The sequence below is a fragment of the Malurus melanocephalus genome, unplaced genomic scaffold (assembly GCF_030028575.1).
Source record: "Malurus melanocephalus ecotype Western Australia unplaced genomic scaffold, MMel_1.1 scaffold_244, whole genome shotgun sequence".
NCBI classification, from domain to species: domain Eukaryota; kingdom Metazoa; phylum Chordata; class Aves; order Passeriformes; family Maluridae; genus Malurus; species Malurus melanocephalus.
Window position 1 is genome coordinate 411994 of NW_026623476.1, and position 25445 is coordinate 437438.

At 38.7% G+C, this 25445-nt stretch overlaps 1 protein-coding gene across 4 annotated transcripts in view; it reads right to left on the reverse strand.

Annotated features, from left to right (window-relative positions):
- Nucleotides 1–8023: 8023 nt before the first annotated feature.
- ASB7 (ankyrin repeat and SOCS box containing 7) overlaps nt 8024–25445 on the reverse strand; it is a 29845-nt gene continuing 12423 nt past the window's right edge. Inside the window, exons 5-7 of one of the 4 annotated variants that reach the window (XR_008965924.1) lie at nt 21156–21761; nt 18728–18894; nt 11949–12007 (exon numbers count right to left, since the gene is read on the reverse strand). Coding sequence is in view for 3 of the 4 variants with exons in the window: in XM_057375284.1 (XP_057231267.1) it covers nt 11868–12007; nt 21156–21761 (746 nt within the window). In the remaining variant the exon portion in view is untranslated. Of the gene's footprint in view, nt 12008–18727; nt 18895–21151; nt 21762–25445 lie in introns of all 4 variants that reach the window. The other 3 variants (XM_057375287.1, XM_057375284.1, XM_057375285.1) reach the window with 3 other exon arrangements.

The window sequence follows — 25445 nt, forward strand, 5'->3', positions numbered from 1 at the left end:
GAGATTTTTCCAAACTTCAGATATCACYCTGCTGTTGAATACCAACATAAGGTCCAACATCTCCATACTCAAGCCCAAAACCAGGTGGACATCTTTTAAASACACATTAAGTTACTCTTTAGAACTTCTCTTTCAAGACAATCAATCCAAAAGGCAAAAAAATTAATATTTCCCACCTTGTTCTGAGTTGTATTAACTGAAAAAAAACCCTGTTGGTATCAGCGACAGTTGAGCAGAATAAATTATGGAGAGCAAAGTTTGAATAACTGAATTCAGAACAACTCTTGTGAACCTGATGGCAACTTAAATGTTAACTTTTGACAAGGGCAACCAGAGTTTTTTTTGGCATAAAGAGCCCATTGAAACAATGTCAGTTTATTCAGGCAGATGCACCTATTCTACATCCATAATKTAGCGATAAAACCACTGCTTTTGTTTTCAGCACCCTGCATGCTTTCACATCACGCCGAGAACAGAGAATGACATTTTGCTCCTGCAACACATGCAGCACAGGACTGTGAACAAGCACATTTTCATCTCTGKACCTGTTGGAGACTCCTGTTTCAAAGAGAAAAGAAGTCTTTCTTCTGAATGCATACGATCATCAGTGGACACCAAAATCAAAATAAAGGCTGAATACAAATTCTTACTTAGAAGAACATCTGAAATTTTGTAAAGGCACAGAGAAATAAGTCATTTCATTCAGCCAATTCCTCCTTCTCTCACCTCCAAGTCGAGAAAAGTAGATTTCTCCTGGTTTTTTTTTCTTTTTTAGATTAGCTAGCGGTAATTTTTCCTTGTATGATAGAGATTTCTACTATTACAGCTATTGAGGATTTGGATCCCACAGCAAACCCCCAAGAATGAGTAATGGTCTCATTTTCCATCTGCAATACTGAGCAAGAGCCAAGGGTAACCCACTGGCACTGGAGGATTTGGACCATGAGTTTGGGTTTTGCCTCCTGCTCTTGTCAAAGGCCTGCTGAAAGCCTCCAAACAGGACTTTATAAAAGCGGCTTTTCAAGGTTCCATAGAAATTCAAATGAACTTATTTCCTTTGTCATGGATTTCTGAGTCATCTTTTCCAAGGGAGGGGAGAGGAAATATAATCAGAAAAGGGAATTATTCCTATTTTACAAGAGGGAGCAGATCGACACTAGTCATCCTTTATCTTGTCATCTTCCTGACCACAGTATTGTGAAAAGCCCACAAGCAGAAATGGCAACAAACATCAGTGAAATACTGTGCTCTTTATATCATTAAGTCCTGCCATGAGGAGGAAGGGAACCCATGGCATCTTTCAACCCTGCCTTTGTTACTCACACCACGCCTTCTGGCAGGCACAGAACACAAAATGTTATGTAAAACGAAGCCATTCCTGGTAGCTTAGGAAGAAGTATTCATTACATGGCAGAAAACTTYCATTTCAGTGTGTACTTGTTGACTGAGCTGACAAAATCTGAAAAAAATCTGCCACAAAACCAGAGCTGTSCTGCGGTGGGGGCATCAAACAGTTCTGCTCCCCAGTCCCACCAGCTTCTTCACTGGGTACACCATAATTCCCAAGAACAGAAAGTTGGAAGCATGGGAAGATGTGGAATTGGGAGAAGGTTGCACCTAGCTCTGGGTGCCACCAACATGTCAAAAAGTAGTCACGCCAAAGGGTGAGGCCACAATCTCCAAAACATGGTGCCCCTCTGCCACAGGAGGTGAATCTGTTCAGCCCTGAAATGCATTCTGCTCACAGCTTTTGAACTCTTCCCTTCAAAAAACGTTTTATGGGAAACTGTGTTTATGGGAGCTGGCTATCATCACACCAGATTTTGGACAAGCATAGTGCTTTCTAGTAAAAGCTTAAGCAAGTACCTAAAGCCCCCGAAACCCCCTTTTTTCAGTAAGTGAAGGGTCTGAGTTCTAGTCAGCACTTTTCCTTCACTTTCTGTCTAAAAGAAAGAGCATTTAGATACAAGGGTGTCAAGCACTATGAATCATCCTCAAAGCATTCAGTTTAATTAGACAAGGATAAGGAGGTTTAAACAACATCACTGAAATCTAATTCTGTATGAACTCCTATCATACAGCAGAAAAGKGAAATCAGTAAAAGTGAAAAAGCAAGGATTTAACTGAGCTCATTTGTTACAGCCACTGCTCTTGAACAAAGTGGTTTTATGGCCATGAACCTCCGTGGGAGCAGAAGTCAAGTTCACGGTGACAATCCATCATTTCGGGAAAGAACCCTACCATAACCTCACATCTGTGTGTAGCAGGAATAAGAGGCAGCTGTGAGCAGCTACCCTGAGAATAAATCCTACTCAAAAACCATGACATATCCRTGCTGAGGTATGTTCTGGTAAGGCAGATGAGTCAAGGGAACTTCACCGAGCATCAGCTCATCTCCTGCCTTCACAACAGATCACAGCACCCCAACATGGAAAGCCAGCTGTGGAGCCAGACTCCAGTTACACACTGTAATAACAACTCCCAGTTCTGTTCATAGTACACAAAACAGGCATTCATGGTTCCAGTTCCAAGTAGATTTTTTTGATGCAGAACAGTTGACTGCTGATGTYGTAATATATTTGGGAAAAGGAGATGGGAGAGGACATGGACGAGGACAGGAAACTGTAAGAGACACGAGGTTTCAAGCTATGCATTTTCCTCTTGTGGACAGAAAAAGACAGCCCCTAATTGCAGTATCAGTCCAGAATTATTACARGAGTGTTTCCTCCAGCACCAGCTCTGAGTGCAGCTCTAATGCAAGGAAGAATTTAATGCAATTGGAGCAACCACCAAAGTTTCTGCCTACAGGGGCACTTCTGCTTGGAGCACTTGATGGTGTCCTGACCCCGAAGACAAGGGGAAGACAAAAACCCAACCAAATGCTCAAAAYCAAAGCCCACACATTTTTTGTGTTCTCTCTGGGCAACCAAGAGGCACTGCTTCTTTGTGACTTCACAACCAAGAGAATTCTCCAGACAAGGGTCTATAGTGCTTTGTCAGAATCAAAACAGCCTCAGTGAAGAACTGCTGGGTCGATACCAGTAAAGAGCATGACATAAAGGGGACAACAACAGCACCAGTGTGGGGAGTGAGGGAAACTCACTGATTTTAAAGAGGAAGTCTGAATAGGAATCATTTACTACCCCCATGATTATACAAGAAAATGATATCATCAGCAAGATGAAAGACTGTACAGAGAGACAGCAACATTCATTACTTCCCAGCTGAAATCAGGACTCAACCTGGAAACAAAAGCTTCAGCTCCTCTGCGGTTGGGTAATTAAACACAGAAGGGGCTGCAGAGAAAAGGCTTYTCATTCACCATCATACAGACCTTAAAGGTGCATTCAAACGTCTTTCCTGAAGCTAAACTTTCATCCAGCTACCAGGATGAATTGTTTGGCTCAAGTAGATGGAAATCTGGTCTTCCATCACCCACTGAAGAAACAAGACTTGTCCACATGGAAGTCAACATTCCTGTAATACTTTGGGCTGTTAAGAGTCAAGGTCATACCAGCTTCATGTGTTGAACATTTTTGTCTGTCCAGCAGCCTTGTCCACGGCAGAAMGGCTTAGGGAGGTGAAGTGTGGCACATTTGCCAGAGGAAAGAGCTATTCCCACTTGCTGCTGAGGTATCGTTCTGACTGAGCCACAGGCAAAGGCTCTTTGTAGTGCAACACACCAAGAATTACACRGTCCAGATGTAGCTCCTAACAATGACAACCAAATTCTCACTGGAGGGATAGTTTTGCATGGCATAATTCACTACAAGTGAAAACTATGCGAGCCAAGAGAAAGATATAATCTAATTATTTCTGGTTTCTCAGGGCTGAAGGTGAGAGAGAAATTTAAAAGCAAACAAAGCTGCATTGCTCAATAAGGAATGCTGCAATATAAAGAAGTGAAGATTAAGGCCCTGCACAAAACATGTCAATTTTTGAATAGATATGGCACTAACATATATTAATATTTCTGACAAGCCAAGAATGTCAGATTTCTAAGCACAATATGAATCACATTAGAATTAAGAACAGCTGAGCCTGCACAACAGATTATACAAGTATTTATGAAGCACAGGAAATACTCAAAGCCAGCAAGTTCAGCTGTATACCAAAATAACTAGTAAGTGTTATGCTCCATGTATCTGGTAAAAAGCCACTTTATTGACAAGATAACTACACATTAACAAAGTACTGGATAAAATATTGAACAGCCAGGAAAAAATGTAGGTGGCATTGAAAATGCCCTTTAAAACAAGGGGTCTGTTCTCATTAAGAGCTGTTATCAACACTGAAAGAAGACCAGTGAATCATGAAAGCAAGTCAAGTAGAGCAAAGTTTTTCTTTGCTCAAAATGGCAGRTTTCAAAAATTTTGGCAAAATATCTTGAGGAGAAAAACAGTGTTGTACCCAGGCTCGGGAAGAAGAAAACACAAATCCCAAGACTCAAGTTGCAGCAAAGATGATCTGAAGCTATTTATCAGGTAAGATTGAAACTGCCCCTATCTGGACACCTTTCAAAGAACTTCTATTTAAATCATGGGCTGAAAACAACTGATAAGACTCCTAAAAAGGCCCCTTAATTTACTTTACTAGGGCATGAACAAATTAAAAMCAGAGATACAGTATTAATAATGCAGATATGTTACTGTAGCACTTTTTTTGTRCCCTTAATCAGTTGGATTCATTAAAATACTGAGCCCCATGAGCTTCAGTCATTTGTKCATAAGAGCAAGAGGCATCAGGACTGGACTCCATCCAGCCAGGAACCTGCTCTGAACAACCTTTTGGGGTCAGCCTTGGTGATTGTGTAACAGTTTTGTTATTCTCTCTCTCCGTGGCACTATTTTAACAAACCTGCACAGCACTAAAAGGTGGGAATGTGAGTGCAAATCCCCATCCTTAATTGCTTGGCCTGGTTCAGAGTGGGAACATTTAATTCAAGTCTTCCACTCATCAGGAGGGTGCCTGATCCATCAGAAAACAGTGATTTTTTCCTGGCTCGCTAACCATTAAATAACTCACACAAAGTTGAAAAGGAACAGACTCAAATACTCACACAGATTATTTTATATTAAGGACATTCAAACTTCTAAGCCCAACAACCCACATACCAAACATATCTGTAAGATCAAAAGGCACATTTTCTGCTCTCTCCCTCACACAATCCCACACACATCTAAACTTCATCCTCTTACCAAACATCCTGGGCACTTTATTTTCAGAATGACTGCTCTCTAAAAATTATTTGGTTTTGCTTCCTAGCAGCTATATTAAAACCCATTTGGAGATGAGCAACATCCAAGAGAACCAGGGGATGGATCCCAAGTTGAGCTGCTCGAGACAGACACAGCTCAGAATTCATTTTCAGTAACCCACACCCTGAAGCTGGCTACTCTGAGGTTTGAAAATCAAGCACTAGATGATGCTGAATCTAAATTTCTATTATTCCATGCAAATGCTACCTTCAGGAAGGAACAGATGAGAACCTAAAAATCCTACTTGTACTGACTTGGAGCTGGACAAGACACAGACAGTAACAGGCTTTGATTTATTACAGACCAAGAGCAGCTCTGACTGTTCCAGACCCACAGCACCCAGAGATGCTGCTCAAACTCACAACCTTGTATTTTAAATACCCTGTGAAAGCAAACTGCAAGCAATCACACACTCAGCAAAGAACAGAAGAACTTGCTGTTATGCTAATGTATAYAAAAATTAATCTCCAATAGATTTAAAATGAATTAAGTCTTTAAAATGGAATGAGTTTACATCCCCTTGCAGATCTGCTTCAGTCTGCTGTATTAGGGAATAAGCAGACCTGTTAGTTTCTCAAGATATGGAGTGSAACATCAAACTGAAATATCTCAACAACTCAGGATTAGATATCAAAGTTTACGCAACTCTATCAAAACAGGCAATGTTTTCAGGGGAAAAAAWTTGTCTGCTGGTTGCTTATAAAGTTGGCTCCAAATACAGAATCCCTCCTACTGCTCCTTCAMAAAGTGTTTTGCAAATACCTTCCAAAAATACCCTCCTCATTAGGCCATAAAGCAAGGAGCAGGGCTGCAAGCTGACCATCCAAAGCAATTATTTGCTYTTTCACACCGGATTAAATGTTGAGTAACCACCACCTTCAGCGGAGTTACAATGGTGCAAGTCAGAAATGAGGACAGAATTTAGTAGAACATTTTCATTAACTCCCAGTTACTTGTGACAGGAGATGACCTACTTGGAGCCTATTAAGACTGCAAATAAACTCTGTTCTTGCCAGTCAGAATAGAAGAGTTATGGCCAATTTTGTGGTTTTTAAGAAAGAAAAGATGGGTTTTGCTGTAGATCAGTTACTTACACACCTAAATTTTATCCTGAAAAGATTYACTCCTGTAAATCTTTTAGCCTCCTGCCTAAAGCTTCTTTGCATTCACCTTTCTCACTCCTTTCAGGACTATTAATGGATGCTGAGGGGTTGCTGACACTGCAACAGGTCAAGTCCAAATGAGGGAAATACAGACCCTGTAGCACCCACCACTCTCAAATACCCTTGTTTTAAATCTACACAAACTCGACACCACACGAGAAACATGGCAAGTCTGGAGAAGGCTCAGAAATGCTTCCAGACCCTGGAGATGTGTCAAGATCCTCCTTGCAAACAYGACAACATTCAGAACTTACCTGGGACCTCACAAACAGCAGCCAGCAGCGCTCGAGATCCCAGATGTGGAGGAAACAGCTGGAGCTCTGACTTCTTCACTRGACAGCTGGAGATTTCCCAATAAAAAGCAGCTTTCCATCCCAGTTTTCTGCTGTTCCAGCTGCACTTTGTGGCTCCCTGGGAAATGCACTGGCTGAAGAACTCCTGGTAGCATGGTTTCATAAAGCAATGGATATACCTGCTYTGTTTCTTACTGCCATGGGATTAAATCACAGGATGAGCTTCATTTTGGTTGGTAAGTCAAGGAGTAGGATCCTACAGCATTGACTCAGTGTGTCAGCGAGAAAGGAAAAAAMCAAACTTTAGCCTATTCCAATTTCCAAGAACAGGATAAAAGCTCTGAAATAGTGGTAGCTCCACTAAAGCAGAGGAGAGAGATTTGAGCAAAGAGAATTTTAATGCTCCACTCCAGGCTGTTCGGGAAAAAACAGCAGAGCCTGTTCTTTGCTCTGCTAATTTTTCTTTCAAAGGTTCTAAKTTTTTGTTATTCTTTATGGTGAAAAACCCCCATGTTTTGCCATATAAAATAAGTACACTTCTCTYTCACCCACTTCTACCAATATATATAAGGACTGTATATTCTAAACACATCATTTGTCAACAGTTTGTAARTCAGGTTTTCCTGAGTAGTAACATGAGCCATTAATTGTTTTAAACTTCACAAGTGAACACTCAAACAGGAAATATGATACATAAACAGGAACAAAGTCTTTAGCACAGCATTCAGGAAAGTCCAGCCAAAGYTTGGCCAGTCTGTGAGTAACCATCAGCAGCAGCTCTAAACACAACTGCTGCTTGAACAGTGAATGTTCTCCCAGGGATGTTTGTGCACTTTGCTACTGAGCAATGGGAAACACCATTTTTTCCCCTATTACCCTTTAGCAGTAATGTATTGAAATCTTATCTCTTTCCTCTCCAAATTTTTAGGGTCCAAAACGTGCAACTTCTGGTTGTACATTTTTCTCAAGACTGAAACTAAACATTCCAGTTTGTGTATCAGAGATATTAATATGCCTTCCCCTTATTGAACCTCTGTTAGTAGTAAATAAATCCCGAAATACAGCCTCCCTTTGGTCATTTTTGGTCATAGGGCACAAGGTGGAGGAGGAAAGRTGAACCTGGCATAAAACCCTGAAGTGCCWGTGCTGGAATCTGAGCAGGGAAAACCCAACCATRGCTTCAAAGCGGTTTGTTCCCCCTTCCAAAGCTCAGCTTTAGAGCAAGTTTTGTTTTCCTGTGAGGGTGGGAGRCCCTGGCAYAGGGTGCCCAGAGAAGCTGTGGCTGTCCCTGGATCCCTGGAAGTGTCCAARGCCAGGCTGGACAGGGCTGGGAACATTCTGGGATAGGGGAAGGTGTCCCTGCCCATAGCAGGGGGTGGCACTGGATGAGCTTTAAGGTCCCATCCACCTCAAACTATTGCATGAGTTTTAGGCTCRTATTTACTGCTAAATGAGACATCTGAACTCGCATTTGTGTGGGCATTTTGAACTCCAAATGCATTACCAGAATCATGTACCCCAGAAAAGGGAACAGGAGTAGAAGAGACAGACAAACATTGAGAGAAAATGTGTAAAGTGGTATTATGTTATTAAAACATTACATTAGAAATAAACAGAACATAAACCAAAAATAGGTTTTAACCAGGTTTAACTTTTTTCTTTTTTTTCTTTTTTTTTTTTTTAAATTCAAATTGACCCAAAGCAAAAACTTACATTGCAAAGGAAGAACAAAATACACAATGGTATTGGTAACACAGCATTGCATGGAAGCTGCATTTGTGGGCAGCTTTTTGCTCCAAACCAGCCCATCCTGGTAAAGATGCCACATCTTTTCTTTTGCCTCTGGGTATTTATCTGAAGAGTTTGTCCAGATGTGTTCTCCTATGATTGCCAAACAGAGCCAGAAACTGAATTTTCCACGCTATTCCAAGGAAGCCAAAGTTATTCCAAGCATGAGTGATAGTGAATTTAAAAAAAAAAAAAAAAAAAAAAAAAAAGAAAACAAACCAAAACAAAAAAAAAACAAACCCCACTCGAGCTTTTCAAACTAACAAGTATTGTCTATAATGTAAATAGTTTAGAAATATGGTAATTAAATAATCTAAAAAACACTCTTACTCTGCTGTACATTTATAAACATAAATATTTACAAAAACTTTCTGCTTTGTTTTAAAGGATGAGGTTTGCAGTTTGTTAATGATCAGAGTCTTTTACTCATATTGATTCTTTGGTGTGTTTGCCAATTTTTTTAAGGTTTATTAAAAGTGTTCAACCGTGAATTTTAAGGTAACGGAAAGAGGCTACATCACAAGTCTYTATTATGCACTTCTTCCACATTCGAGTCCGAATGAAAAACAAAGGTCAGTTTGCTCTTCAAAGTATTTGTGCACAATATTGAAAATAATAATAATAAAAAAAGACCGAATTGCCCATTATTGAAATTTGGAGAGGATTATCAATGCATAATCCTGTTTTATCTGCACTCGAGCATGTGGATAACCAGAGAGTGAACAGGTTCAGATCCACACGTGCTGCGCTGCTTTGCAGAATTAAGGTAAGAAACCAGCTACAAGAGATGGCTTAGCATTGTAAAAAAGGGTGAGGGCTTCCCTCCACCCTGGGGAGAGGAGAGGACGAGAATTAATTTAAAAGAAAGGCTTTTTACTGGCCTGAAACGTAGGTGTGTTCCCTTTCAGATGTCAGTTACTTAAAAGAAATAACCAAAAAACAAACCTCAAACAATAAATAATGGAATTACACATTTCTTCATTAAATAGCATTCTTGTTACCAACAAAGTCTTTCATAATTTTCTTCAGTCACAGCAACAGACAGAACAAATAATTTGCCTTAATATAGATTGCAACTAAAATATATTCTAGATTACCTTAGAAAATATTACTGTAAAAATTCAGTGGGGAAGGACATTGGTTTAGACCAACTTACAAGTGTAGTGAACCATAGTTAAGTTYGTTTTTTAAAGAAAACACTTAAGAATCCTGATTGCAAGTCAGAAAATGGAAGATTTGTGTTAAAACCTGCCAGTCTGCCCTGTCTCAGCACTGGAGAGCTCAAAGGTTGGAATGGCTGATCTTCCATCCACAGGAGCCGAGAGACTCGAGCTCACACTCACACCCCAGCCACGTGCTCAGYTTGGCCCTACTCCACAGATACAACCAGGAGGAAGCACTACAAGCTCTACAACCCAGTGCAGGGTGTTAGGCTGGACTTGCTCACTCACACTGCCGAGACACGAACTTTTGGTCACTGCTCAAGCAGCTGGACTTGAACCGGTACAAGCTGGAGATAAAAAGGTTCAACACCCCATTCCCAACCCTCTGAGCCATGAATCTCCAAAATCCCTTATTGTTTGGAAASGTGGTGCAATGCCAGGCACAATAGGGACAGATAATCCTCCTTGCTTGCCATGGTTCTGGTGCATCCATTAGCAGTGATAAGGTTCGTGCTCGGGGAGCTGCAGTCCAGGGTTATCAAATATTAAAAAGAACTAACAGAATTAAATAATACCAGTTTACCTGCCTTACCTTGCTTTTCCTATGTTTACTATTAAATGTTTGAAAAGTGACAGTGTGAAACTTAAAAACCATCACCATTCCTCTTATCTCCCAGTTGGGTTGGTGCAATTGGTACAAAAGCCCTCCTGGTATCAGAGGGGCTCCTTTGGAGCCAGGGAGATACCAAAACCAAAGTACAGAACACTGGCAAGAACCTYAGGCTGAGTCTGTAATGCCTTGAAAATAAAGAGAGGGAAACAACTGCACATTTTGGCCCAATATCCTATTGATCAAGAAAATATTTTTTTCTTATGATCAGAAACAAAACTGTGTAACAGATCTTTTAATACCTGGTTTGAAAAACTCATTCAGCAGCCAGATTTCAGCACTCCTCTCAGTTTCTGCTTTCAGTTTAACTGCAAAATTTAAACTTTCAACGTYAATGGGGTTTTTCTTCTTAGTTAATAACTTATGTGCATTTCCCATTCTCTAACCTGAAACAAACTGAATTTCAGAGCAATCAAAACACCTTCCCCCACTGCTTTTAAAACAAAAGGGTTTGGCCAATTTCATTTTTCTTTTTCTTTTCTTTTTTAAGTGGACACAATTTGGCTGAGAACCCGTAGATAAAATTTCAACTGAAAGTGAAATAAAGCAGGTTATACATTCATGAAATTCAGGGAGTAATAATGAACAGCAACTGCTGCATCATTTCTGCAATGTCACATCAACACTACAGTGAGGCAGCAGCTCCTGCTCTCACAAATAATGAGACTAAATGAGGAATAGTGGGGGAATCACACATAAAGGGAAAATACATCAGAGAGATTATTGCACAGGAGGCACTGTATGAGCAACAGAATACATTGGCTTCAAAAAATCTAAATTTGTTTCCTCTTAAGTTAATGTAAAAAATACAGAGGCCATGCCTCTCTGTAGTGTACTGTCACTGGTAAAAACAGACTTACAAACAGCCCCCCATCCCACAGGGAATGTCAGGAAGGAGGGCCTGAATTTTCTGGGCATCCCAACGACAGTAATTAGGAAAAGAAAAATACTGAAAAAAAGCCAATGCATAGACCCTCAAATTGAACAGGGTAACTGCATTTTTTTCCTCATTTTCCAAATTCTATTCATACAGTACCCGAGGACATGTCGTTATCAACTCCTCCCTCTGTCCTGCAAAAACCAAACACTTGGCAGAGACAGGGGTCCCAACAACACAGGGCTCTGGAGCTCCATCTGTATTCTTTTGAAGGACTGGTGCCTTGATTTCCAAACTTTTATGCTCTTGTATCATTGCTCAGCATGCCAACTCAAACCAAACACTTCCCACGAGGGGCTGCCTTCCATCTCCACGGCAAGTCTGCACACGTAATGTGAAAACAAACAGAAAACCAACAGCAATTTTTAAAATGCAATATTGTATAGAAAGCTTGGACCTTGTAAACTTGGACCAAGAAACCAAAAATTAAGACCTTCTAGCGTGTGGTATAAAAAACCCAAGGAAGTGTATACCTGCCTTCTGACTTCACAGAAAAATCAGAATTTGCATAGGATATACTTTGTGCAAGGCAACAAGCCTCTTCAGTATCTGGAATAGAACTAAACTTTGCTCAGAGTTCCTCTCTTCATGGATATCAGATATCATCAAATTTGTGTTTTAAGTAGTCTTTCATGACCTTGGCAATGGGTAGTTCATCAAGTAGTTTGAGGTTTTGAAGGCCTATACACTGACGGATTTTAATTCGGCATAGATCTTGCAAGTTCCTGGGCTGTCCTGGAAAGACAAAAGGGACACATAAAAATTAAATGATCACATTTTAAACATACTTTAAGACATCATTTACTCAGCAAAATCATGAGGGTTTGCTGTTTCCTAAGAGGGAGAGGGAAGGGAAAAATTACAAGAGAAAAAAGATGCAAGTTAATACCTTTTTAATGAACTCAACAGAATCAAGGGATGAATCCTGAAAACATTTTTACATGCACATAATTTTACTGATGCCAGTGTAAAGTGCTGTCATCCATGTGAGGATTCCCACCAGGTGGCAACATATGCTCATGCACTGCAGAACARCAGAACTCCTCCATTTAACTTTTTGCAGATTTTTTTCTATCCTTTGGGGGCAAAAAGTCAGTCCTGCTTTTCTTTCCAACAATGAGATGAAAATGTCTAAGTTCAGCTGTAACAGGGATAGGAAGTTTCCTTAGAGGGTGAGGATTTATAAAAGTTATTCCAGGATCACGTGGCAGAGTTAAAGATTGGGGTTTTCTTTCCCTTCTAATGAAAAGAGAAAGCCTTCAGGCTTTGGATGCAGCCAAACCATCATCAAACAGAAAGGGATGAAAATTTGAGTTAACCATTGTCCACAGAGGGAAAAGCTTTACTGACATCACACAAACTTTAGCATTTCTGGCAAGGGTTTTCCAAAATAATCAGTTCTCTTCAAGCTCATTCTTACCAGGAAACKACACAAAATCAAACACCTTGAGAAACAGGTGCTTCCCTACCCAAAATAATCTCAGAAAATTTAATCAACTCTTGTACCTGAATGCACCCAGCAATGGATCCCAAGGAAGAAAGAAAGAGAAAAAGAACAGAACAACAGACATTGGGAAATCCTGCCCCAACAGACCCTTCCAGCTTTCAGCACTGGTGCCTTTGGGCCTTCCTAGCCCAGAGATTGCACACAGATCTATGTCTTTAATAGCTGTGAATAGCTTGCCCTTTGTAAATCTGTCTGGTGTTTTTTGAACCCATTCATACTTTCAGTATCCAAAACATCCTGTGGCAACAAATTTCACAATATAATTAGGCGTTGGCTGGAAAACTACAAAGTAATTCTATTTATTTTAGATCTGCTTCCTGATGGCTTTGTTGCATGCCTGCCATTCTTTGAGTTACAAGGAAAATAATGAATAATTGTTCCCACGCCAGTCATGATTTTACATACCTTTATATAAACCTCCATSCTCCACTCATGCTCGGTACCTCTTCCCAAAGCTGGAAACTCCAGTTAATAACCCCCAACATGGGAASCACTCCAAACCTCTGAACAAACTGCCTGCCTTTGTGCTTTTTCCTCATTCTGCTACAGCTCCTCTGGAGTTGTTCCAGTAACACATCAAAGCTGTGCTAATCAATATTTTGATCATCGACTTAACTGTGCAAGCCTCTTTTTCTTTATTTTTTTTCTCTCCAAGCCAAGACTTGGTTATGGGACCTGATGACTGTCAAATTCAAAATAYTCAGCACCCTGAACAATGTAGGTGCTTCTGTTGGTACTTATAGAAATGGGCTGACAGACAGGTAGGAATTTTTAGACACTGGGATTTATCCTAAGCACTAAAATTATCCGAGGTAAGCCAGCAGAAGTAATGCATGAAAATAGTCTCAGTCTGCTTTTAAAGAAATTAGGTTTGAAATTCAAAAAAAWGTGAAAATTTGAGCTTCCTTCCTGTAAGTTGAAAATACTTTTATTATATTTATCACCATGATACCTAAATGTCAATTTATTTTTAGTTATATCCTTCACCATGACTTAGAATACAGACCAATGGTAACTTTGTCCACCACTTGGCAATTTTTTTTTTCCACCTGAAGGAAAGAATTTAGGCAACTCGGACAACAGCTGAATTTCCAAACTTCAGGGAAAGCAAAGTTATTTTTGGTAAGAAACCAAGCAATCTGAATGGTGATAAAGAAATAGTTCTAATGCTTTAAAACAATGTTCAGAAAGGATGAACTGCTTCAAAAGTTCACTGCAAACAGCAGCATTAGAAATTAATAAAGGACTAGAGCTCTACGTGCATTTTCTGTAGCAGAGTATACAATAAATCAGCGATGAGACACTGATTTCTGGTTTCAGAAATAAATGCCTTTTAATTAACATCCTACGTGGGTTTTGAGAACATAAAGGAACAGACAAAATACCCAGAAGAAATTGGTCATCAGTTAATTCAAAAAGACCAGATTATCAAATGTATGACATTTTCCCCCTGATAAGCCTAAAAAATATTTCCTGGGAATGTGTTAACAATGGACATTTCCAGTGTTAAGCACCAGTTGCTACATCTAGTGGCTGCTGGTGTCTTAGGTCACGCCTTGCAAATTCCAGGGTTATTAATGCATTTGTGATTTATTAGAAACGGTGTCTGGAACACTTACTCATTCTTGGTTGCATCTGAATGAAAAAGAAAAAAAAAAATAAAGGATTACGGCCCGATGTCAGTGAACCTTAGTTTGGCAAATGAAAAATGTTATTAGTAACTTGGCAAAGTAAGACAAGTTAAATGATGAATAAAGTTCTCTTTAAAAAAGATTAGGAAGTAGCAAATTTGGTTATATCCTGCAGCACAAGTTTGGGAAGTTATTTAGGCAAATAAGCTGGAAAGGAAGAGAATTAAAAAGAGAAAGAAACAGAAAAAAAACCCCACAAATATGAAAGGTACGATTGGCCTAATTACCACTATCATGCAAAACAGCGACATAAAACTACAGATCACCTTCAAAACAYCCAACACATCCCTGATCCACCTCAAAGGGCCACCTTGTTGCTGTTATTCTGGATTTGCCCATGTGYTCACCAAATCATTGCATACTTCAGTCAATTTATTTTGCTTTGGAGTGGTAATCAAATAAATGAGAAGTATTAATTACAGGAAAAAGATGTATAGTTCATCTTTTGCCTTCAGAGCTTGTGCTCTGTGCTGGAAGGGAAAGCAGAAATCCCACCAATGCAACCCTTGGGCACAATGTCCCAAACCTGACAGAAAAACTTCTTCCAAACAGAAGAAATGTAAAGCATGGGGTTACAGAAGAAATAAGAATTGTTTTTTGTCTGTTTTTCTTAATCTGGATGCAGGAGACTTCAGTATGTGTAAAATTTAAGCATTTTCCTRAATCAGCTCTTCAGCTGCTAACAAAGTAAATTCCTGAGCTTTCCCCCACTTAAACAATTACTATTTATTTACTTAAATAATGAAATTCCTATTTTAGATTATTAATAAGAGATCAGCCTTTGCTGGTAAAACAAAAAGAAAAAAAGCACATTTAACAGGAAGAAATTATTACAAATAATCCGAATTTYGACTCCAAACTCTATTCCTTTCCTTTTTGCAGTTTCAAGAGGTTTTTGATACAATATCTGAGAACTTGTTTTTCTATCCCAGAGACAGACAAAACTTCCACTTAGGATTTGCCACCTATCCAAAGAACTGTGTCACTGTTACAACTGCTCTGTATTTACGCCTGTGCCTTCCCTCTGCAGACAATGTTCCCAAGAAATTAAACACTAACTCCTCTCACAGGTCTAGAATTAAGGATCATTAAGGCATATTAGACCTGGTACCTCTGACAACACTGTTTTTTGGGGACTTGCACCCAGTACTATAAAGCTGGAAAAGGGGAATCCCTACCCATTTCCTCCACTGCAGATACAGAGAAAAAAAAAAAGTGTAAAAATGCAAAGCAAAAATAATGAATTGACCTTTCTGTTAGCCAGGAGAAAACTTAGGAATAGCTGAAATTAATACATTGTAGGCTGCAAGAAGATCCTCTCTGATGTATTGTTCTGACTACTAAAAGAAAAGTACTTTTAAAGCAAACAATCAGTGCCATTGGTTTGAAGTGGATATGCTGTTTCTGAAGGAATTAAAAAATGAAAAATAACATCAGTGACATATTTCAGAAACCGCCCACACKTTTCTCTACAATATTAATGCATTTCTCTAAAAAACCTTAGAGTGGTATTTCTCAAACTGAGCCTCTGCTCCTCCTGGGAATTCTGAAAGGCTGAAAACAGTAGCAGAAACCATTTGGTAATTCCTTTTTAGCTACAAAGGGAGCTTAAAAATAAAAATCTTTTGAAACATTTTACACAAAATGTTGAAATCAGGTTGATGTGTGCTGGCAACAGATCAGCTCCCCTAGAATATCAGGATAAGGATTTATTTCTGCAGCAAACTCTTAAATCCATCCCTTGTTTCAAGCGGTGAAGGAATGCAGCTACTGCCAGCAATTAAACTGAGTTCTGATTTTGTTGGCTTTTTTGAGGGGGAGAATGAAAAAGATAATTGAACTTATCAACTGGAAACTCACACCCACAAACCATGAAACTGGGGAGGATGCACAAAAACAGAATCACAGGGAAAGGTTGGGATCACCTAAGAAATGACTGAGGCTGAGCCGAACGGGAATTTGGCTGCTCATTGCAATGAGTCTAAAATATAGGAAATGCATTCTTGTACTCTGTAAAAAAAAAGCAGAATAATTGGAATGTATACCTGCTTTGCCAGCACTCAAAACATCAGAAAAAAAAAAAGCTAATATCAAAAATCTATAGGTCTAAAAKATTAATATCAGACATGCAGGGCTGAGTGTAGAATTACGGAGTGTTCATTGAACAAACTCCTCCAGCCCGAATGCAGCTCGACAGGACACCAAGAGCTTTGATTCTTTTTAACTGGATATCATACAAGTTATTTTAAAAGTTCTAATTTAATTTTGTGTTCAGTACGCCTCTGTTAGACTGTCTGCGCCTGACATATGTTTTCATTGGTCTTTGAGAAATAATTCCCCACAATTTAGTTTAGATGTCTATTATATTTCAGTCTAGCTGGCAGAGAAGTTATATACTATTTTAGACTGAAAATTCATATATGAAAAAGCAGAATGTCAGTAAGCTCAGTGTTGTACTTAACAGGTGTTTTTTCAGTGATGAAGTTAAGATTTGAATATGCTTGAAAAGGTATTTTTAAAAAAATTTTGTAATATCTCTGTAAATTCAGTCTCACTGAAATTGCTATGGAAATTCAGCGAAGAATTTCAATACCATAATGTTTATCTATTTTAAGAAGACAGTAAGTAAAGTGCTCTGAACATCAAGACAGGCTTAAGATGCACTGCTATGCTATTTTAAAATTATTTTTGCAGAGTACAGCACAGGTGAACAAATGGGAGTGGAGCACGACTGTACCTTAAATGCCAAATTATTTTTTTTTTACAATGGCCTCTTAAAAAATTCTTTTGAAATATATAATTGTATATAGCCACACGAAATGATTCAACTACTTAATATAAACAGTATAGAAGGAAACCATAAAATAAACCCCTTATCCTAGTTCCCTGTGTAACTGGATGACAAAGCAGACCTCAATCAACAATGCAAGATTTCCAGCAGCACCCAAGGAAACAAGTAAAGCCTGTGATTCCAGTAAAGATCTTCTACGTTATTACAAACATGGAAATACCATTTCCTTTGCAATTATCCATGTGATAAAATACATAGAAATCTACTTAATTCACTTCTGTATTCATGGAAGTTTAAACTACGCTGAGGGAAACTTTTTAAAATGTTCTTCCAGTTTAAAAAAAAATTCTAGCAAAAAGTTATCTTGATTTAGCCAAGAGATASARACAAAGGATGAATAAGGATTTCCTWAACARAACTTCTGTCTCAGTTATTCTGCACATTTAYGGTGCTATATAAATTTAAACACAAAATTACTCTCTAGTCAAAGCCAAAGATCTGCCCTTTGAAAAATTGAAAAAAGCAATGCAGCTGAAACACTTGTAGTTAAATTCACTGGCCGACCTTTAGATCTTGTTGCAGATGTGAATTGAGTTYTTTGATACCTGTTGCCACACAAAAGCCACATCACACTGCTCTGGCCACATCATTTCCTGAGCTCCAGCAGCTCACCCAGCTCCTCACAGCCTCTCCTGCTCCTGAGCTGAACACAAATTCAATTCAACGAGGGCTGTGGGGAGGGGAAGTTCCAGGCTTTTAAAAAATTCTCTTCTTTAAGGATCATAATTGAATTTCTATTATCTTAAAGTTTATTTAAGGTCTTAAATATTTTTCTAATACTTGCATTTTTTTTCTACCTCCCACATTCATTTTGTAAGCTTTAATATTCTCACATCTCATTYAACTTGAAAATAAATAATTTTATCCAAGACTGTGCTTGCACACTAGTTTTAAAAATATATACACTACCAATAAAAGTCTCTGTGTATCTTTATCTTCATACATATCATACACATGCATCTCTATTTTAAATTGCATTAATGCATTCCAAGCTTAAACCATTAACACTCTGAAGAGGCAGGTTAAGACCATGTGAAAACAGAAGCATTTACTCTGCTCCAAACCACTCTTTATCAAATGATCTCAGTACTACAGTGGTTGCCAATAAATGATTTTTGAGGTAGTAAAGTGTAATACAGATAAGGAAAAGGAAGGTAATTAATAAAATCATTGAGCAGTTTTCATCTTCAATACTTTTTTTCACCCCAGGGACACTTTACTTATTTTTGTATTGCAAAAATGAGAGAGCGGAAAAAGAAAAATGCACAGGTCTGAACACCAAGTCAACAGCAGACTCATGGTCAAAAACTCTGTTGTTCCTAACTTTAGCTTTGTGCTTAAATACTGAAACACAACTATAGAATAACTTCCTCTTGGAATTATTCTAGGAGCAAAGGAATCTCTACCTGTAACCAGGAAGAATATCAGACCTTCAGGGTCAAACCCCAAAATCCAATATCTTCTTGCAGACTCTCAGGGCCAATACTGAGTATTTCTGAGAGCTTGGTTTCTTGCCTGTTAYTCCCAACCGGGGACCTGGGCTAAAGGCTGCCATTATTACCGATTACAATACCTACCAAAACAAAAAGAAATTCACAGATGATGTTTGCTGAGAAACTGAAACTGTACAAATATGTTTTCCAAGTATAAAAAAAATAGCTACTCATATCTTATATGTAGACTATTAAATAATATCCCATTTATATGCAGCATGAAACTGCTTTCATTTGAAGACACAGATCGGTTTGATAACTTTCATAATTTATATCTATTAAACTTKAGGCTTAAAAATGTTAATCTACTGTAAGAATAAAAACTATTTCTTGTTTTACTGTCAAATATACTCTTCAAAGCTTCAGATGTACATATAAAACTTACAGCTATGGAATTCTATAGTAAGCATTTAGTATAAGGTTCAAATAAACAAACTAGAATTTCCCGTTAAGCCCCATGAACAAGGCACTGTTGCCAACCACAAAAGAGTTTCAGGAAGAATTCCAACAGAAGAATTCTCCAAAAATTTTGTATACGTAGAAAATACATACTGCAATAGACTCATAAACAAGATTTTTCCACAAAGTGCTGCAGCACGAGATCTCAACAATTCCCTGCACAGTCAGACTTAACAGGGAACTCCACTACCAAAATGCCAGCTTGCTCTTTATCCATCTCATCTCTCATCCAGCATCTTATTAAAGTAATTATTCATGAAAACCAGGGAAGACAGTGTTTGGATATTTATAAAAAGGGCAGCAGAGTTTGTTTACAGTGGTTTGTAAACATATATTCATAATTATTTTGCTCAGAAGCACACAGCTGAAGTGTTTTTGTCAGCACTGCTTTCCCAGCTCTCCCTCTAACAGCAAAAACTGGGATAGTTCCAACACCGTTACATTGGCCACAAATTAAAGCTACTTTTTTTTGGTAACAGACTTTACTTCTCACTTAATATTAAACCCTTAAGGTATGGAATTTGCAAACTAAAAGTTACAGTACCTGTTTCCAATAGTCTTTAGACACTGARGAAACACTGGAGCAGCCTAAGCCTTCATGATTACTGATAGATCCTAAAACTGAAAAACTGCAAATCTGGATATTATATCATCTCCTAAAATCCCTGACACTGCAACTATATAGCGAGAGGCTCCCAAAAAGGAAACCAGAAAGAAATGCCTTTGAATGAGAAGGGGCAGGCAAATTAAACCACATGTAATTAATTGCTTGTATTTCTTATTATCAACTTCCACCTTCCCAGAAATTCTCTTTCAATTTCAGATATGAGCAAAAACCACCACAAATCATGTAGAAAAGAAAGGAAATTCCAAATGCTTATTTGTGTCAGCTACTGATGACAGATCTCAGCTGATTCACTTCCAACCCACACTGACTTTCAGTTTCTTTACAGAGTATATAGGTTGTCTAATTCTCATTAAAAAATTACCATATTGAAAAAAAATAAAGGGAGCTGTAGAGGACAAAAAAGGATATATGAAATACTCCATCCTCTGCAGTGCAAAGATCATTCTAATTGGATGATAATTTATCAGGCCATCTTAACATGTTTGAATTGGCAAACTCTGCTAAATGCTAATCAGCAATTCCTAAATGCTTTAGGCAATACTATAATTATGAAACACTAGTAMAGCATTCCATGCTGAGAGAGGAAAACCTTCAGTAGATCTAGTACACCAAAAACTGGTAATCAAAAGTGATCCAGATATTAGGAGCCCAATACTTTTTCTAAATATCAGAAGTCACGACGAGTTAAAATCTCTCGTATTTCAAAGACATCAACAAAATCAAATCAAAGCTACACAGCACATGAAACCCCTTCAAGTTGCAGGAATGAACTGTGGCATTTGGTTGTCTGGTTTAGGGGAGGGAAGGAGAGAATGTGGGAGAACACAAAGCAGCCGAAACTCTTTTCTGCCCTGGTTGTAGCACACATGAAAAAGCCAGCAACTGCCGAGGATTTGCATGGCAATAAAAAAGCAAAACAAAAGATACTAAAAAACCCCTAAACAAACAACAAAACCAAAYACAAAAACCTTGTGTTCTAAGGCCAGTAATAAAATGAGATTTTACAGTTCACTCTTTCAAAATGAATGCTTTCTGTAGATATTTAAACAAAACTAAATACACTTAACATTAGCACCTTTGCCGAGTAAGTGACTCCCAGTACCACAATCCCTTTACTTCCCAGAAATTTTCTAGTGCATTTAAACAGAATCAAGGGGCAGAGAGGAAGCTTTTTTTTTTTTTTTCTGGGGCTAAATTCAAAGAAGGCTTTTAGAGGACATTGTATCCTGTGATTAACTTCTCTTACATACATACTTGTCACTTCTTGTAAGAAATCCAGACAGGGTCGGCTACTTCCAGAAATACTTATTGAAACAGCCAGTGGGGTCTGTCCTTCATAGTTCCTTGTGTTAGTGTCTGCTCCGTAATTATACAACATTTGTGCACAAAGCACATCATCTCTAAGAGCAGACAAGTGTAAAGGTGTCTGTCCATCTTCCAAGCGCCCCAAGTTTGTATCGGCCCCTCTCTGGAGGAACATTCGGCAGTACGAGTGATTGCTTTTGATCACAGCGTATCGTAACAGGAACCCATTCTGAATGTCGATGTTGGCATTGTGGTCCAGGAGGATTTTCACACAGCTTGACCTCTCCCGGATAATGGCCAGCTGGAGTGGTGTAGTACCTTTATCACTGAGCGGATCAACCTCAGCCTTGAACTCCAGGAGSAGCCTGACAAAGGAGTCTCTGCCGTAGTGAGCAGCTACGTGGAGGGGAGTCCAGCCATCGTTGCTCTTGGCATTAATAATGTCACTTCTGTAGTCAGATTCCAACATCAGGCGCGCAATCCTTGCCCGGCCATGCATGGCTGCGTAATGTAGAGCAGTGAAGCCTCCAATTAAGTCCTTAACTGTGGGATCAGCTGAAGTTAAAATAAAATTTAAAAATAATTAGAAGGCGTTACGGTAATCCGGTGCTGAAAAAAAAAATTAGAAAAGAAAAAAAAAAAAAWCAAACAGTAATTGTTAGTCTTTCCAGGCATAGCATGACAGGATTTTTGTACTTCAAATTAATTCTTGCTATTTTTAAGACAAAGTTAAAATTGTATTTAAGAATGAGTTACCAAAAAAAAAAATCTTTCACATACATATGTTTCCATTTGACAAATACTTTTCCGCATCTTCCTAGCACTCTTAGGAATTAATTACTAATTACACAAATCTCTCTGTCTATCCAGTTTTCCTCCAGCTCTACAATATTATATTTCTTTCTCAATGTTCAACTTCTTTATTTTCCCTTGTGTTGCTTCTTGGTCTTAAAAAGAAGCATGTGTAGAAACATCTGCTGTCCCAAATTGCGGATGTTTTGTGGTCTGGCAGCATTGTATTGTTTTTAGGGTGTAATGCTGTATTAGGTAAAATGTTTCTCTGTGGTCTAAAGGATTTCCAAAGCATGTAGGATGTATGTTATTTTAGATTATCTTGATAAAATCTCTTTTCATAGATGATGAATCTGTTTAGAATCTGTTCTGAATTTATAGTTTCACAAAAATTGAAGAATGCAAAAACCCACTTCTGAAAGGAGTCTGATAAACTGTTAGTCCAGAATTCAGGTAATTCAGTTTTATTTCGCCTTCACATTGCACAAACACTTAGACTGATATATTAATCTAAAAATTAAAAYAATCCAATCAATTTACTTAATCTCCTCACAACACCCAAACTTGTATAGCAAGTGGCTAATTAATTACCCAAGGCAAGGTGCCATTTCTCAGCTAGACAACAAGCCAGGCTGGGAGGTTTCTCCTTCCACCATCCTTAGGTGCTGCTGTTGGACATTAAAAGGAACAAACTACAGTGTGGAAGTYTGAACACTTTCCCAGCCTAAATCAGATACCATCTGCACAAGATACCAAAGACCTGCTCTAAATTCACAATACAATATTAATTGCAGGCTATCCTAGTGTGAACGCACCTGAACATGCAAAKGTGCAAACACAAAACAGGAATAATCTTCCCAACCCACTGTGATCATATCCAGATAACACCAAGACAGACATTGTTCCAAAATGAAAAGACTGGAAGGAAAGAAGGAGTAGAGAACACAGCTGCAAAGATGATCCAGCAATTTTAAGGGTATTTTAAAATCGACTGAGAGGAAGAAAACAAAGCAACAAAAAAAAAATCCAGCCTACAAATGAATGCAGCCTGGCTACACGGAGAAATAAGATGTGAGAACTGCCTCTAGTGCACTGAAGAGGAATAAACACAGAAATAAGGGSTAGATTAAGGAAAGTTTAGTCCCTTGATAGTGACAGCTTTCCTTGTCTCCTGTGAAAAGCAGAAATTTCAGTGCTCTGTAAAGGCACTAACCTGAGCTAAAGGAATGGATGAAGCACCCACAGCTCTGCAGGAAAATGCAGACAGTGACTGAACAGGTGGTTCCTAACCTGCACTGTGATCGTGTCCAAAATACAGCAAAGAATCAGCACAACCCACATAAAGATAATATTTCAAAGTGATGCTGCTCCCAGGGTCTCTTTCTTCACACTGCTCARACTATTCTACATTGATTTCTGGGTAGTGATAAATAAAGTGGGTAGCACAGGCATGAGAATTGAGAATGCAGAGGGATGGCACATTCCGAGGGGCAGACCTGGGAGGAAGATGGACATAATGAAAAGGAGACAGGAACACGCAGAGCTGTTTTCAACCAAACAAGATTTTTAAAAGAAATAATGTTYGGCTTGTACCTTCTCTCTCCCACGCTGCATAAAGCATGCAAGGCATCATTTCTATCCCCAAATGAGGTGCAGGTCACTGCCATAAGAGTGCTTAATCAATGCCATTTCTAAATTCAAGCAGACATGGCCCAGTKTTTGTTTGTGCACCTATATGCACTTTTATCGTGGTTATTGAAATCCAAACCAAACAATCTCCTTCCATAAGGATGCCTTTTACCTACAGTTTTAAGCACTTTTCCCCACCTTCCTTACTCACAAAATGCCATTGCTTTTGACCACTAAAGAGAACCAAACAATAACTAAATCATGTAAGAGAAGTGCCTTAAGAAGGATAGGAAAAAAAGCTTCACAGTTGGACAACCAAGCAACACAACCAACCAACCTTTCCATGACAAACCAGACAGAAAAACCTCGTGAAAATATACTGTAATTCCCATTAAGATTATGGATTTCTAGTGAGCCAGCAGTCTGCCTGTGGATTAGGGAAACAATTTTGACAGGATTGAAGCGTCTGTTGGTTGCTATTCCATCAATGTCCTGCTGCCACCTCCTGGAAAACTTCCGAACTCCACAAGGGMTTTTAGCAGAAGCTGGACCTGCATGAAGTTGCCTACAAATTCCATCCACTCAGTCAGTGTCTCAGTAAAAGTAACACCCCAAAGCTGATGCTGCCTGAAGAACCTGTGCTGATGTAGAGGGTTTTGTCTGGTTTTTCTAAAAGGCTTCAGTATTGGTATCATGTTGTAAAGTAACTCTCTCCTCCCAGAACATGAGCGAGGTAAAAATTAATTGGGAATGACTCTCAGTTTACCTTTCAGGGTCTGCAGAGGGGTAAAAACTACTTGGTACTAGTGTATTTAGCTAGGAAGGGATTAAGCCAGCTCTTGCCAGCTCTTTATCTCATCTCCATCCTGACTGCCAAACAATTCTTTCATTTCAAGCTTCCCATTCACATGGGGAGAGCASAATCTAGAAACATGAACAACTGCACCTGGTTACTTCTAATGTTCTGAAATATAAGGCACAATATAAAGGCAGAAACCTTGAACAGCTTATCAAGGATACCAGTTACAGCAATCAAGCTCACTCGAGATGGAAAATTCGTAGCATTGAATGATACTCTGATTATTTATTTCATGTTAAAGCTGGGCACCTAAACTAATCATTTAAACTCTACTGTTAATAAAACTCTTTTCTAATACTGTAATCTTGAGGATATATAGATTCATAAAKAAGAGTCCAATATTTTGGAGTTTCAATTTAAGGCTCAGTGGGACAGTTTTYCTTTTTCCTTGCCACCTTCCTTATGTCACTCTATCAGAGCAATTTGCGAAAGCAATGCTTCAGCAGTGCTTCCACTTTCATGGAGTAYTTCTATTATTTCAAGCTCATTTCCCCCCAGCTAGGGCTTAATTCTGACCACAAGGTTTAGAAACATGGTACAAGAAGCTTCTGGTTTGAATCTCCTAAGATAACACTGCTACAGAAGATGTCCAGGGAAGCATTGCTGTTCAGAGACAGAAACACTTACAGAGTTTAGGGGGTTGAGCATTTGGCCTTCTCTAGATCCTCCCAGATTCTGCTTGACTTTACTAAAATTTAGATACCTYGAAGCCAAGACTATAAATAAATAAATATGGCTGCTTGGCTACTTTCTTGTACTATTTCATTTCTAGGAGCTTTAGTGAATTRTTTCTTCATTTTGATATGAGTAACCAGAAACTGCTCAGTTAATACTGAGAAGGTATCATTAGGGGACAGCTAACTACACACTTTCAAGACTTTAGCTTGTTGCAACATTAATAGTGGTGAYAGGAAATTAATAAAACATATTTCTTGTCCACTGTTGGATTGTCTGTCTCT